The 15,642-nt window shown below is 35.4% G+C and overlaps 1 protein-coding gene across 10 annotated transcripts in view; it reads left to right on the top strand.

Moving 5' to 3' along the window:
- AGFG1 (ArfGAP with FG repeats 1) overlaps positions 1 to 15,642 on the top strand; it is a 69,585-nt gene that overhangs the window by 37,827 nt on the left and 16,116 nt on the right. For all 10 annotated transcript variants that reach the window (XM_030883502.3, XM_030883735.3, XM_030883341.3 and 7 more), the window contains exons 3-5: positions 3,208 to 3,323; positions 8,992 to 9,154; positions 10,195 to 10,348. In XM_030883502.3, coding sequence (XP_030739362.1) covers positions 3,208 to 3,323; positions 8,992 to 9,154; positions 10,195 to 10,348 — 433 coding nt within the window. The remainder of the gene's footprint in view (positions 1 to 3,207; positions 3,324 to 8,991; positions 9,155 to 10,194; positions 10,349 to 15,642) is intronic.

The following is a 15,642-nucleotide window of genomic DNA, read 5'->3' as shown; positions in this document are numbered from 1 at the left end:
AGAACTTTATACTTTCCTATCAGCAGATCTACAAACCTGAAAGAGCAGTTTCAGGAGAATGGTAGGAGCAGAAGCCAACTTTTCAGGGACTAAAATGTGAATGGATCAGAAGAGATAGGGACTGTGACATTTTCCCAGATGTATCTCTGGAACACTGTTTTTATTTAATGAATCTTGTTCAAGAAGAGGTTTAGTGGCTAAGTAAATTTGAGAAGTGCTGAAAACTATATATAGTATTTATATGGAAAGGAAGTTTCCATTTGCTGGCCTAGATTTTACTAAATCATTAGTTTTCAAACTTCGGCCTATTTCACAGTCACCTGAAGGGCTTGATTGCTGGGTAGCACCTCCAGAGGTTCTGATTTCATAGGTCTTGGGTGGCTCCTAAAAATTTGCATTTACAACAAGTGTCTAGGTGACACTGATGCTGCCAGTCCAGGAAATTGGGGAATCCCATTTTGAGAGTCACTTCACTTGAGTAAGAATTCAGCTGCCAAGAGTGGCAGGTACAGTTAGGATTTTGAGCAATATAGCAAATAGCTATTATGGGATAGCATAGTCAGAAGAAATAAGAGCTGACTAACAACATCACGGAACTTTGATAGTAAGATAGCAGGAATTTGTAGTGGACCCAAGCAGTGAGTTTTAATGATTTTCTCTAGCAGTTTGACCTGTCAGAGAAGGATCAGAACCACCAGCAGTTAGTACAGAATTTTGAGTGACTCCTACAGGCTGCTAATGTCATATATGTATAAAATTTATCATCAAGCACTCCATCTTTGCTTTGTATTCCCATGATGAGTGCCAAGACAGTAACTTTATGATGTCTTTAACCCATCTCCTTTTTATTTGTTTGTATCAATATGTTTATTATTTACTATTCATTAATGTTTTTAGTTAAAATTGTATATGTTAGTTAATAGGGGTTTTGGAATACAAAGACTAAATGTCATGAAGTGTCCTAAACTAATTCTGTCAATTACAGTCAATAAGTCTTTGAGCAAATTTCTCTTGTTTTCTCACTTGGGAATTTTTAAAATAAAAGAATTAGAAACTACCAGTTCTCGCTTTATGAATGTAATTGTAAAGCCACAGAATCTTTTCCTAAGGAGAGTCTCATGTGGGTTTTTGTGTTTTTTTTTTTTTTTTTTTGCGGTACGCGGGCCTCTCACTGTTGTGGCCTCTCCCGTTGCGGAGCACAGGCTCCGGACGCGCAGGCTCAGCGGCCATGGCTCACGGGCCCAGCCCAGCCGCTCGGTGGCATGTGGGATCTTCCCGCACCGGGTCACGAACCCGTGTCCCCTGCATCAGCAGGTGGACTCTCAACCACTGCGCCACCAGGGAAGCCCTGGTTTTTTTTTTAATATTTTAATTTTATTGGAGTATAGTTGATTTACAACATTGTGTTAGTTTCAGGTGTACAGCAAAGTGATTCAGTTATACATATGCATATATTCATTCTTTTTTAGATTCTTTTCTCATATAGGTTATCATAGAATATTGAGTAGAGTTCCCTGTGCCGTACAGTAGGTCCTTATTGGTTATCTATCTTATATATAGTAGTGTGTGTCTGTTTATCCCAAGCTCCTGATTTATCCGCCCCTCCCCTTTAACCATTAGTTTGTTTTCAATATTTGTAAGTCTGTTTCTGTTTTGTAAAGAACTTCATTTGCATATTTAAAAAATTAGATTCCACATATGAGTGACATATGATATTTGTCTTTCTCTGTCTGACCTCACTTAGTATGAGGTCAGACATGTATCTAGGTCCATCCATGTTGCTGCAAATGGCATTATTTCATTCTTTATTTATGGCTGAGTATTATTCCATTGTATATATATACCACATGTTCTTGATCCATTCCTCTGTTGATGGACATTTAGGTTGCTTCCATATCTTGGCTATTGTAAATAGTGCTGCAGTGAACATTGGGGTGCATGTGTACTTTTGGATCATGTGGTTTTTTAAAAGTAGCTAAATATTTATTGGAGAAGCTGGCCCTCTACAGGGTTTATATAGAATTTCTAGCGTAAGTTGCATTACCGTTCCTGGGTATCTGAACTTCTTGAGCTTTGCCACTGAAATGTTTTTATAATGAGATTGTGCCATCACCTAGGCCTCACTTATGTCAGTTGTACTGCCTTAATGACTTTGTAGTATCTGTACTGAGCCTGGAGTAGGAAGGAACCACAAGAAATGCTGTTTTGAAACATGCTTGGGGTACATAATAAGAGAGGAAAAGGGTGAATCCTTTTTTCCTATCTTTATTTCTCTCTTACCCACTTCAGTGAGGACATAAGCTTGAGAAGGGTGCTACCTTTCTGTCTCTGATTTCTCAAATCTTTGTCAGGCTTTTGAAGTTAGATACTGCCTTCTTTTCACAGTGTTACAACTGGTTATTTTTTAAAGTAATATAATTTTAGAAACTGGCAGATGTGTTTTTATAGCATTACTGAGGAATAATTAATTACAATAAATAAATATTTAAAGTGTACAATTTGAGTTTTGACATATGTTAAACTGTCATTACAGTAACAAGATAACATACATTTTCATCATCCCCAAGAGTTTTTTGTGCCCCTTTGTAATGCTTCTCCTGATCTGCTTTCCATCACCATAGATAAGTTTACATTTTCTAAGATTTTAAATGAATAGAATAGGTAAATAGAATAGAATAGGAGGTAATTATAAAGCTAGAGTTGTATCTGCCTTGTATTTGTGTTTTGTTATACTTTAATAGCAAATTACTTATGATTCTAGTACTTTTTATTTCTTTTTGGTTGATTTTTAAACTTGTCAAGGATTCAGGAAATTGCCACTCACTGGTCTAATTCCTTTGTTTTACGGGGTGAAGGAACTGAGGTTCATAAAGGTTACATGACTTTGCTGATTGTTTACAGTGTATGATTATTTTAAGACCAAACAATCTGAGGTCCTCTGAAATGCCATTTCACTGTTTGTTTCCCTGTGAGGAGCTGTTCTTTGTGATACTGTTGATAAGATTTTACTGCATGCTGTAACATTAAAATAAATTTAGTTCCTTCATTTGTTGCTTCTTCATTGATCATTGTGATAAATATCCTCATTGAAAGCAATATTATTAAAATTAAGTAGGTTATCTTTCTGAGAGAATCTTAATTATCTTAAAATTTCATTAAGTTAAGATGTCGAATTTAACACTTTTGTTTTTTTAATTCTTTCCAAAGGTCTGTAAACAGATTTGGCTAGGATTATTTGATGATAGATCTTCAGCAATTCCAGACTTCAGGGATCCACAAAAAGTGAAAGAGTTCCTACAAGAAAAATATGAAAAGAAAAGATGGTGAGTGAATAGTTTGTATTTAGAGCAAAGCCTCCCCAAATCACATTAATTATGGATAAGATTAGTATAAGAGGAAGGAAGGAAGAAGGAAGGAAATAAGTAGGTAGGTAGGTAGATAGGGAATAAGGAAATAGGTAGATACTCATTATACTTTGGCTTTTTATTGAATTTGGTTTCCACAGACCTTTACTTCTGCTTTATCTTAACTCATCTGTGCCTAGCAGTAGCCTGTTTCTTATCACCAGGCCTCTTACCCTTTTGGGGGAAGTTAGGGATTCTTCCTTATAAACCGTCTCTATCCCTGTTAGCTTCTCTAGACATTTTAGTCTTATAAAGCCTCCTGTATGCAGAAAATTATAAGACACTGATAAAAGAAATTAAAGATGATACAAATAGATGGAGAGATATACCATGTTCTTGAATTGGAAGAATCAACATTGTGAAAATGACTCTACTACCCAAAGCAATCTACAGAGTCAGTGCAATCCCTATCAAACTACCACTGGCATTTTTCACAGAACTAGAACAAAAAATTTCACAATTTGTATGGAAACACAAAAGACCCTGAATAGCCAAAGCAATCTTGAGAACGCAAAACGGAGCTGGAGGAATCAGGCTTCCCAGACTTCAGACTATACTACAAAGCTACAGTAATCAAGACAGTATGATACTGGCACAAAAACAGAAAGATAGATCAATGGAACAGGATAGAAAGCCCAGAGATAAACCCACACACGTATGGTCACCTTATCTTTGATAAAGGAGGCAGGAATGTACAGTGGAGAAAGGACAGCCTCTTCAATAAGTGGTGCTGGGAAAACTGGACAGGTACATATAAAAGTATAAGATTAGAACACTCCCTAACACCATACACAAAAATAAGCTCAAAATGGATTAAAGACCTAAATGTAAGGCCAGAAACTATCAAACGCTTAGAGGAAAACATAGGCAGAACACTCTATGACATAAATCACAGCAAGATCCTTTTTGACCCACCTCCTAGAGAAATGGAAATAAAAACAAAAATAAATGGGACCTAATGAAACTTCAAAGCTTTTGCACAGCAAAGGAAACCATAAACAAGACCAAAAGACGACCCTCAGAATTGGAGAAAATATTTGCAAATGAAGCAACTGACAAAGGATTCATCTCCAAAATTTACAAGCAGCTCATGCAGCTCAATAACAAAACAACAAGCATCCCAATCCAAAAATGGGCAGAAGACCTAAATAGACATTTCTCCAAAGAAGATATACAGACTGCCAACAAACACATGAAAGAATGCTCAACATCATTAATCATTAGAGAAATGCAAATCAAAACTACAGTGAGATATCATCTCACACCGGTCAGAATGGCCATCATCAAAAAATCTAGAAACAATAAATGCTGGAGAGGGTGTGGAAAAAAGGGAACCCTTTAGCACTGCTGGTGGGAATGTGAATTGGTACAGCCACTATGGAGAACAGTATGGAGGTTCCTTAAAAAACTAAAAATAGAACTACCATATGACCCAGCAATCCCACTACTGGGCATATACCCTGAGAAAACCATAATTCAAAAAGAGACATGTACCAAAATGTTCATTGCCGCTCTATTTACAATAGCCAGGAGATGGAAACAACCTAAGTGTCTGTCATCGGATGAATGGATAAAGATGTGGCACATATATACAATGGAATATTACTCAGCCATAAAAAGAAGCGAAATTGAGTTATTTGTAGTGAGGTGGATGGACCTAGAGTCTGTCATACAGAGTGAAGTAAGTCAGAAAGAGAAAGACAAATACCGTATGCTAACACATATATATGGAATCTAAGAAAAAAAAATGTCATGAAGAACCTAGGGGTAAGACAGGAGTAAAGACAAAGACCTACTAGAGAATGGACCTGAGGATATGGGGAGGGGGAAGAGTAAGCTGTGACAAAGTGAGAGAGTGGCATGGACATATATACTAAATGTAAAATAGATAGCTAGTGGGAAGTAGCCACATAGCACAGGGAGATGAGCTCGGTGCTTTGTGACCACCTAGAGGGGTGGGATAGGGAGGGTGGGAGGGAGGGAGACACAACAGGAAAGAGATATGGGAACATATGTATATGTATAACTGATTCACTTTTGTTATAAAGCAGAAACCAACACACCATTGTAAAGCAATTATACTCCAATAAAGATGTAAAAAAAAAAAAGTGGGAATAACTCAAATGTTTTTCAGTTGGCGAATGGGGAAAGATTGGTTGAAAAGGGACACAGGCACAATTCTGGGAATGACGGAAGTGCAATATACAGGCATATCTCATTTTACTGTGCTTCACTTTATTGTACTTCACAGATTTTTTTTTACAAATTGCAGGTTATGGCAGCCCTGCACTGAGCAAGTCTCTTAGTGCTGTTTCTCCAGTAGCATTTGCTCACTTCATTTCTCTCTGTCACACTTTGGAAATTCTTCAGATACTTCAAACTTTTCCATTATTTATATATCTGTCATGGTGTTTTGTAATCAGTGATCTGTAATCAGTGATCTTTGATTTAATATTGTAATTTTTTGGGCACCACGAACTGCATCCATGTAAGAGCAAAATTAATAAATGTGTATGTTCTGCCTGCTCCACTGAGGGGGCGGAAATCTTCCTTCATTTAGCAAGTGTTTATTTACTATCTTTTATATACTAGGCACTATGCTAAAGCACTCATGAAGCAATCTATTCATTCACTTAATTGCATGTTGTAGTAATTCTTTGCTCAAAATATCACTCACTGCCCAACCAAGAAGTCATTTTACTCTACCTGTTTAAGAAGGAAGATTTTATACCTTTTTAACTAAATCTGTCAGATGTTAATTTTTAAAAAGGAATTAAGACAGGTATGTATTGGCTAGTAAGCCTTTTAAAGCAGAGCAGGGGGTATATTCATAGAACTAGTAGTGTTCAATTACTTTGAGCTCTTCATTTTTACCTGTATGAGTACAATTTAAGTCAGTTTACTGAAACTCAGTGATGAATTCTTGGTTGTTTCTTTATCAGTATTCAGTAGTGTATATTTTCCTTCTTGGGACGTTAAGAAGATGAGAGAGAGAGTCACAAATAGAAGGAATAGGTAATGAGGAAGTACATGGCCTCTTGTTTCCCTGAGGAGCTGTATTTGAACCCAGAGAATATCTTCAAGAGCTTGTTTTGGTTGAGGGAATACTTGCCATGGTTATGAGTGAGATATCTCTACCTACATTAAGTGAGCATGGTAGAAAGAAGTGGCTCTGATTTGTATGTTCTGTGAACTTTGTATTCCCTAGAGGAGACTAATTTTTGCCAGGGCTATATATTCAGCATTACTAGAAACATTAAGTATGAATGTAGAAGAAAACATATCAGTAAGATTTTAGTTCAGGAAAGAAAAAACTTAGAAGATGCAGTGATAGAAAAAACATGGTGCCATAAATGATTCTCTTAAAATGAAGTGTATAATTATCTTTTTATCATTTTAGTTCTTAATTTCTTAGACCTTTTCCTAGACCCTTTCCTGTAGTTAAGACATTTCTGCTTGATAGCCTTGGCCTAACTTTTGATTTTCCCAACAGTTTTACTTTTACCAGCTCAGAGTTAGTTTGAATAGGACTTAGCTGGGATTTCAGATAGTTTAGCTTCAACTACTAAGAGAAAAGTGTGTGTGAATAAGGTTTATAGAATTAAAACCAGGAACCCCCCCCACATTAATAATAATAACAAAATAAAAATAATTCATTCAAACAGTAAGCAAATAATTGTAAACCTCAAATAATTATAATTTGTGTTATCTTTTCTGTCCTGAGAAACAGGATAGTTAATAAGAGAATAAGAGAAATAGTTAATAAATAAGAGAAATAGTTAATAAGAGAAATACAATACAAATAAGAATAGTTAATAAGAGAAATACCCAAAACTTCAGTTGTTGGGTAGGGGAGAGGGAGTGACCAACATTCAGCTAGGCTGGGACCTGTGCATTTTAAACTCACACTCCTGCATACCTGCATACCTGTGACGTGTCACTGGAGTGGGGCAGTGGGTTTTTAACAGGGCATAAGCACTATCCAAATGCACTCTCCCTAAAAAGCCTCACTGGGCAACTGCACTTAGAACATTGAGACTGTTGCTGTCATCTAAAGGGATTTTGAAATTGTTCTTTTAACCAGTTTTCAGACTCAATTCCTATGCTATACATGCTTAGCTGTTTTACTTTTAGTTAAGCAAGCCTTTGAGCCAAAGACTATTATCTGATTTTATCCGTTAATAAGACTTGGCTATACTCAGAAATTGGCATTATCACTGATAGGCCAAATTATGGGAAAGTGTGACTTCCTGTTTTCTCCCATATACTGGAAAAAACAAAGCAGTTTTATTGTTCGTGATTATTATATAATTTGATAATTGCCAACACTTGTGTAGCTAACACCTGTACCAGAAAACTGTTCTAAGTACTTCATAAATGTTAACTTGTTTATACCTCATAACAACCATATGTCAGTGTTTTAGAAGAAAATTTGGATGCACAGAGAGTTGAAGTAGTTTGCCCTACGTTTCATAGCTATCGAGTGATGGAGTTGGGATTTGAACTCAGATTCTGGAACAGAGTAGAAAAGCTCTGTTTTTCTACTTTTCCCACCTGTGTAATATGGGGAAGGAGGGTAGGTAGAACAAACCCTAGAAATACAGAGAGCAAAAGCTCTCACATAATCCCAGCGCTGGAGATTAGCGTTGCCAATATTTGGGCATTATATTCTTAACTACCTCTCTTTCCTTCCTTTACTCCCTTGATCCTGTGAATTCTTAAATGACTGAGATCAAACGTGAAAGACCTGTAAAGTCTTATGGACATATTTGCATGTCAAGACAGAGTAGCTATGTATTATTCTATTATATAGATGTTAGTATAATCCTTTTAAGCATTTTTCTCCTGGTGGATTTTGGTTTATTGTCCAATTTTTAAAATTTTAAGGAGTGCTGTGATAACCTATGTATACATTTATGTGTGTACAGTTAGTCAATTATTTCCTAAGGATAAGTTACTAGAAATGGCACTTCTGGGGCACAGAGTATACCTATTTATGTATTTTAATAGAGAGTAACACAGTTTGTAAAGTTTATACTCAGATCAAATGCGAATGTCATTTTAATTTACATTTTTATTCGGTTACAAGTATTTTCATTTCTTTGTCTCCCTTGGTGAATTGCTTCTGTCCATTTAAAAATTGTGTTGTTAATCTTATAGATTTGTAATAGACCTTTATATTTTGGGCTACTAAGTGTAATATAATAAATGTTTCTCCTTCCTTCTCTGTTTTCAAACGTTATTTATGAGCATACGATACTTTGGTTTTTAAAAATTAGAGTTATTAACTATCATCATGATTAACTACGAGTCCTCTTTTTTTAAAAAAGCAGTTATTTAATATATTGTATTTATTAGAAAAACTGTAAGTAAATAATCGAAACAAGTTTTGTGGTTAGTCTTTATTACCCTTTCTCTGAATATTTTAATTAAGTGTAGTCTTAAGCTATCAGTTCTAAGACGGTTTTGAAATAAGATTAATATCAAAACAGTCTTGTACAAATTAGAATTAAGCTTATCATTTTGAGCTTAGTGTTCCGTACATCTTCCTTAGTTAACTGCCTGTTTAACTTTTCGTATGTTTTAGGTATGTCCCACCAGAACAAGCCAAAGTGGTGGCATCAGTTCATGCATCTATTTCAGGGTCCTCTGCCAGTAGCACAAGCAGCACACCTGAGGTCAAACCACTGAAATCTCTTTTAGGAGATTCAGCACCAGCACTGCATTTAAATAAGGGCACACCTAGTCAGGTGAGTAGTTTTTAAGTCTTTGTAGAGGCTTCTTCTTAAGGAGGATTGAGTACCATTAATTTGGGAATTCATTAAGACAGTTGCATAACCTTATATACCAGTAGCATTGTGTCCTAATGGTTTATAATACATTAAAAGATACTTGGTTAAGTGGTTGGAATGTGTCTATGTTTGTTCTTTTTGCTATTGCGAATGCTATTGTGAATACGAGTTTGTAAAGCTGTACAGGAACATTGTTATAGCTATCTATCAACATACATGTATCATACGTATCATATAACATGCAGTGGTAAAACATGAATCTGTGGTGACCATCAGAGTTAGAACAGTATGGCCTCTGTGATATTCTTTTACAGGAAAGGATTTCTCAAGCATAGAATTTTTTCTCCATCCTGATTGTGAAGCATGTTTATCGTTGAAACGCAGGTGGCTTTGCATTACATAGCATATTCTAAAAAACTGAAGTCTTTTCAGCAGTTGGTGTCTAGAGTTTATGCTTCTGTACTTCATGATAGTCAGCGAGCTGTGACAGATCTGTTACTGTGTGGCATTATAATGTCTGTCCTACACAAGAATGATTCTGAGGCATGGTACTATTTGAATTAAATTCCACCTTTTAAAATAATGCACATACTAGGGCATCTAGATAAGTTGCTCCACTTTCATCAAAGGTCTGAGTAGAAAATGAAGAGAAGGGTAAAGTCAGTATATTGTAACTCTTCCCATGGATAAAAGATTTGTCCTATGAAAGCCTTATCATCATACTGTCTTAGCAGTAAGTCTGTCTCGTGTCATGAGGTGTAACAACTGTTGTAATTATATTTCATTGCTTTTGACTCTGTACTTAACATTGAAAGATAATATGGGAATAGATGTTGAAAATTTGTGCTTTTCAAAAAACATCAAAGAACTCAAAACTCTACAAATGGAAGATTATGTAATCTTTAAACTGTGTTTTAAGCTTGGTGAATTGGAAGTAGTGGTATAAAAATTCAGCAGATCTGACTGGAAGTTCTTTATAGTTAATATGTGGTTTATAGTCTCCTGTTGTAGGTCGCTCTCAAGGGCAGCAGCAGGAAAAGAAGCAGTTTGACCTTTTAAGTGATCTTGGCTCAGACATCTTTGCTGCTCCAGCACCTCAGTCAACAGCTACAGCCAATTTTGCAAACTTTGCACATTTCAACAGTCATGCAGGTAAGTTTTTTCCCAGCAGCTTTTGCCAGAGTGATTGAATAATCGTCAAATTAAATATTGTACACTAATTTAAGAATTGATTTGGTCATTTTGAAGCAGTTTTATTTGATAATTTGAAACTTTGCTTTCTGTTTTTTGCATATATATATTTCACTGTTTTTTAAGCATAACTGAAGCCAGTGCTTACTGAATTGATTTCCTATTAGTACTTTGGGATTTATTTTACCTTCTTTTATTCACCTATGAAATTGCGATGCTATCCCACTTATTTTTTTTCCATTCAATTTCACGTCCTGGCTTATAGTTGGATAATAATGGTACAAAGTATGTCATGTATATATGCATCCAGAAATGTGCCTTTTGAGATAGTTTGGAAAATTATGGAAAACCTGCTCTTCAGCCACATTTATTTCTATCAAGCATTGAAGGAATTTTTTGTTTTAAATACCAGTGGAAACATTTTCTAAGAATATGCTACAGAAGGAAGTTGTGGTGTGATTTATGTATGTGTGTGTGTGTGTGTGTGTGTGTGTTTGCTTTTCAAAAGGGATTCTAGGATGAGAATTTCTTTCAGGAGAGATTGTACTAAGAAGGGTAAGAAATCGGGAGGCTCGCGCTGTTAGGGCTGTGGTGGGTTTCCATCTGCTTTACATTGGCTGAGCCCAGAAGTCCAGAAGGAGGCTGAGGAGACTCTTCCCTTCATACTCTAGGTGGGAAGCCAGTTCCCTCTCTGAGCAGACAGGAGCCCTAGCTTCTGTCCCCCCTCTTGGTTTTCGAATGGTGGCCAAAAGAGTTGGTGGTGGAAGACTCAGTGAATAGAGAGTGAACCTTCTGTAATTTATGAGTATTCTGCATTTATCTCAGTTTTAGGTTTATGGAAATGTAATTTGAAATGATGGAAAAGTAACTGCCAAACTCTTTTGTAAATTTTCAGCTTATTTCATGACTTATTTCATGTTTCCCTTGTGTGTGTGTATGTGTGTTTTTGTTTTGTGTTTTTGTCTCTAAACGCAATTTGTGAATATTTGCAAGTCAGGGAATTGATGTTACACTTTTCTGTGTAATCATATTAGCCAAAAATAGACAAGACAGTGCAGCTCCACAGACTAATTTGTACCGTGATTACCCTCATACTTTTAATAACCCCCTTAAAATGCTTTTTGAAAATAATTGTCATTATTTAATTGTAGAAAATGTTAAGAGAGAGAGAAATGTATGATTTTATCAGATTGATAGAAGATAGTAAATCTTAACTATTTTGTCTCTTTTCCACATATGGCAGAAATGGTAGGACAGATGTGTCTGTGAGGAAGTAGTTGAATAACCATGTAGATTAGGTCAGGTTGCCTGAGAGTAATAGTTTTTTAGCCTGAAGTTCTTTTGTATTTACAGATGACTACTCAGATCACTCTTTTCTTACTTCATTTGATTGATCCCAGGAGCATAAAATATATATGGATATTGCAAGAACAAGCTAATAAAATTACTCATTTATTTTCCCTTCTAGTATAGTTGATGCCATCTTTCACATTTTACCTTAAGTAAGTTTTAAATTGGTGTCACAGTTCAATCTGAAATGTCTTTTTCCAGAGCCTTTGCAAGCACTCTGAATTTTTACTTTTCCATACATGGTTCATAGATACAAAGTCATTGATAGCTGAGTTTTTACCCTGAACTTATCATTTAAAAAAAAAAATACATTAGGTGAAAATTTTCTCCTGAACACATTGATGTGACAAATGGAACTTTTAATAGCAAACAGTAATTATTCAGATACGCCAATCTGGCCGGCATTGTTTTAAAGGGAAAACTGTTCTTTTGCAGATAGTTCAGTGGGTTAAAAGCCAGAAGTCTTTACCCTTCTTTATTTGAACATTCTGGCTGAGTTGGTGTGTGTGTGGATATGTGTCAGTGGTGGGGTCAGTATTATGTTCAGGAAAAGTCATCTTCTACAGAAATAGGCATGCAGTTAGAAACATAATTTACTACAGCATGTAATAGTTATTTTGCTTGGTAATAAACGTATCACAAAACCTGTGAACTGTAAACTGTAATTGATTTTGGCCACACCTTATATGAGGGATGTCAAACTCAATTGCCTTGCCACCCAGTTAACACAAATGAATAATATAATGCAGTGCCCCTTTCAAAGGGGGATGGTCTATAATCTCCTGTTGCCACATGAAAATACAGGCTCAGGATTACTAAATACACCGATTTTCTTTTAAGAGAAGTATGAAAACTTGTTATGTAATGTGAAATGCTCTCTTTTTAAATGTTAGGAATTAATGAAAATAAACTATCATATAGGTGAAACAAAGTCTGTTTGTCAGCTGAATTTGATGAGGGTTGCCTGTTTCCATCCTCTGGCCTCTACATTTTTTTTTTTTCCTTTCTCATGAGTATCTGTTGCTCACCGAAGAGTAAAGACAACTCTTGGCAAGATTCAGGCTCATTAACTTGGTGCCTTAAATTCTAAATTCTGAGTTGACTCCTTTGTACTTTTTGAATAAGACTGTGTAAAAAGCATCTTTATTATTTTGTCACATTCTTTTTAGTTTGGATTTCTTTGTGTAGAGATTGTTTGAGGTTCCAGATAGTAATTTTTGTTTACTGAATTTATTAGTGTTTAATTTCCAAAGTTGTGTTTATCAGTTTCATTCCGCAACACTTTACAGATTTAAAAAGTTACTATAATCAGTTGTTGAAGACACTAGATTCAGTGTCTACAAATAAAAACGGATAGAAGTATTACAAAACCCTGTCTTGCTATAGTGAATAGGTATTTGATGAGTGTGTTTGGTGCTCTGGTGGGAAATCATTGGGAAAATATAAATGTGATAAAATAGGCTTGCTCAACAAAATGGATTGCATTGAACTGATTTTTTTTTTTTAAGAAGATGTTGGGGGTAGGAGTTTATTTATTAATTAATTTATTTTTGCTGTGTTGGGTCTTCGTTTCTGCGCGAGGGCTTTCTCTAGTTGTGGCAAGCGGTGGCCACTCACTATTGCGGCCTTTCTTATTGCGGAGCACAGGCTCCAGACACGCAGGCTCAGTAGTTGTGGCTCACGGGCCCAATTGCTCCGCGGCATGTGGGATCCTCCCAGACCAGGGCTCGAACCTGTGTCCCCTGCATTAGCAGGCAGACTCTCAACCACTGTGCCGCCAGGGAAGCCTGCATTGAACTGATTTTTTTCCCCTGATGTTGTTGAAACATGTTAAATGTAAAATTTTCCCATATGATGTTCTAAATACAAGTTACATGTAGAATATGTATTATTATAGGCTACACATATGTTCGAGGTTATAAGCCACAAACTAGCTTAGGGACCCAATTCTTGTTTCTACAAGGGACAGATGTTTCATTTGTTGTTTTCAACTGTACAGCTAAGTGTTCAAAAAACTTGGAAACTTGCATTTTGGAATATAATCCACTCTAAATTTGAGAATTTCCTATATCGTGTTCTCTATTCATTTGGTTTATAGTTATATTATCTATTTATTACCTATTTTGGCCTTAATAAACTTATTTTGTCTTTTAGTAGAATTTTCTTCTCTTTGGCTTAGTATTTCAAAGCTCTTAAGAAATTTTTTTCTGTTGTTTCATAAGTTGTAGAATTATAGTGTTTGTTGGTTTTGCTAGTAGAGACCATCTAGCAAATCTTCTCATTTTGTTAGTGAGAATACTGGTAGAGCCAGAACAATTGAGGGACTTGTCCAATGGTTTACAGTTACTTATGTTAGGATGTAGTTCCCTGATTCTTATCTTAGATTCCCTTTTCACTAAACTGTACTTTTTTACTGGTGTTCTCAGCAATGCTAAATGGTAACTATTTAAACTTATATTTAAACTGGTATAGATATTCCTTTCAAAATATTTTTTAGGAAATTAATTTTTAAAATTTATTATTTATCTATTAGTATTTCTTCCATTATATTTCTTTTGGGGAAAGTAAAATTTCAGCCTGTAAAAAAGTTGAATTTTATCATATTAAGTAAAAACAGACAAAATATTGTAGGGAGTCCAGAATACAGAATTTATATTGTTAAGCAATAAGCAGCCTTTTAATTTAGGTTCTAGTGTGTAGTGCTTAAGGGCCAGGTCAGATGTGTTTCAAAAAGGTTTTCAAGAACGCAGTGTGAGCAGTGACATGTGGGGATAGCACTCCACTCGTCAGAAGTGGTAGGTGTGAAGACACTAGAAGGGAAGTGGCACATCTGTGTAGGAAAAGGGGGTTACTCTAGGTACATTCCTCTCCCGCCCCCGTCATATCCATTTAGATAGATAAAACAGCAATTACATGAAATACTGTTAAGTTTTCCTGATTTTCTTCCTACAATAATGTTTTACTTTGTTAATGGAAAATTTTTTTGCTTAGTGACTTCTTTTGGTTTGTTTACAAGTAGAGTACATATTCATTGAAAAAGCTTAGCGAACTCAGGCAAACAAAGAAGGAAATGATACCTACCTGAAATCTCACTACTTTGATTTAACTAAAATGCAGATTTTCTATGCACATGATGCCATGTTTAATGAAATTAGCAGATGATAATGTATCTGGAATTTATTAACCTATTTATCTTACTTACGTAGCTGTAAGTATTTTTGTATCGGGCTAAATATTCTTTTACATGAATTTTTTAAATGGCTGCATTATATTCCATTGTATGATGTTCCATAATATATTTAAGTGATCTCTCGTCGGCCATTTGAGTTTCTAAGTTTTTCATTATTATAAAAAACACATTGTTTAGCTGTTAGATTCAGCCATGCTCATTTGCAATATTATCTCTTTACAAAAACTACCTAGAAGTAGAATTGCCTGCAGAGGGTTTAAGTGGCTCACTTACTTTGTTGGTGACATATTATAATCTTTCTCCATCTTTTGGACGTGCTTTTTGTTCTTACCACTTAGCATTCCCTTTCCTGCATACCAACCACTTCTTATTCTTATCTTATCCTCTATAAAAATCTTATCCAGCATCTGTTTTGCCTTAAAAAAAGTCTTTTGAGTTATTTCGTTTTACTTACATATTTTAACTTTAGGGAAGCCTGGAGTTTTGCTCTTAGGTTGGTGACCAGTTGGGAAATGCCAGTTGGTCTTTTTCACTGGGTATGAGGTGCATTTATGCTATGATTTTTACGTTTTTATCATTTCTTAAGTTTTAATATGTGTTTTAAAATGGCAGCGTCCTAATAAAATATGAGTATCTTCAATGTATTTGGTGATCATGTCCTTCTTTTTATACACTCGAGTTTTCTTTTTTTAAATATGCTATGGTGTGACATCGT

The sequence above is a fragment of the Globicephala melas genome, chromosome 7 (genome assembly GCF_963455315.2).
Source record: "Globicephala melas chromosome 7, mGloMel1.2, whole genome shotgun sequence".
Taxonomy (NCBI): domain Eukaryota; kingdom Metazoa; phylum Chordata; class Mammalia; order Artiodactyla; family Delphinidae; genus Globicephala; species Globicephala melas.
Note: the sequence above shows the minus strand (reverse complement) of the source record. Positions and strands in the feature narration are given on the sequence as shown.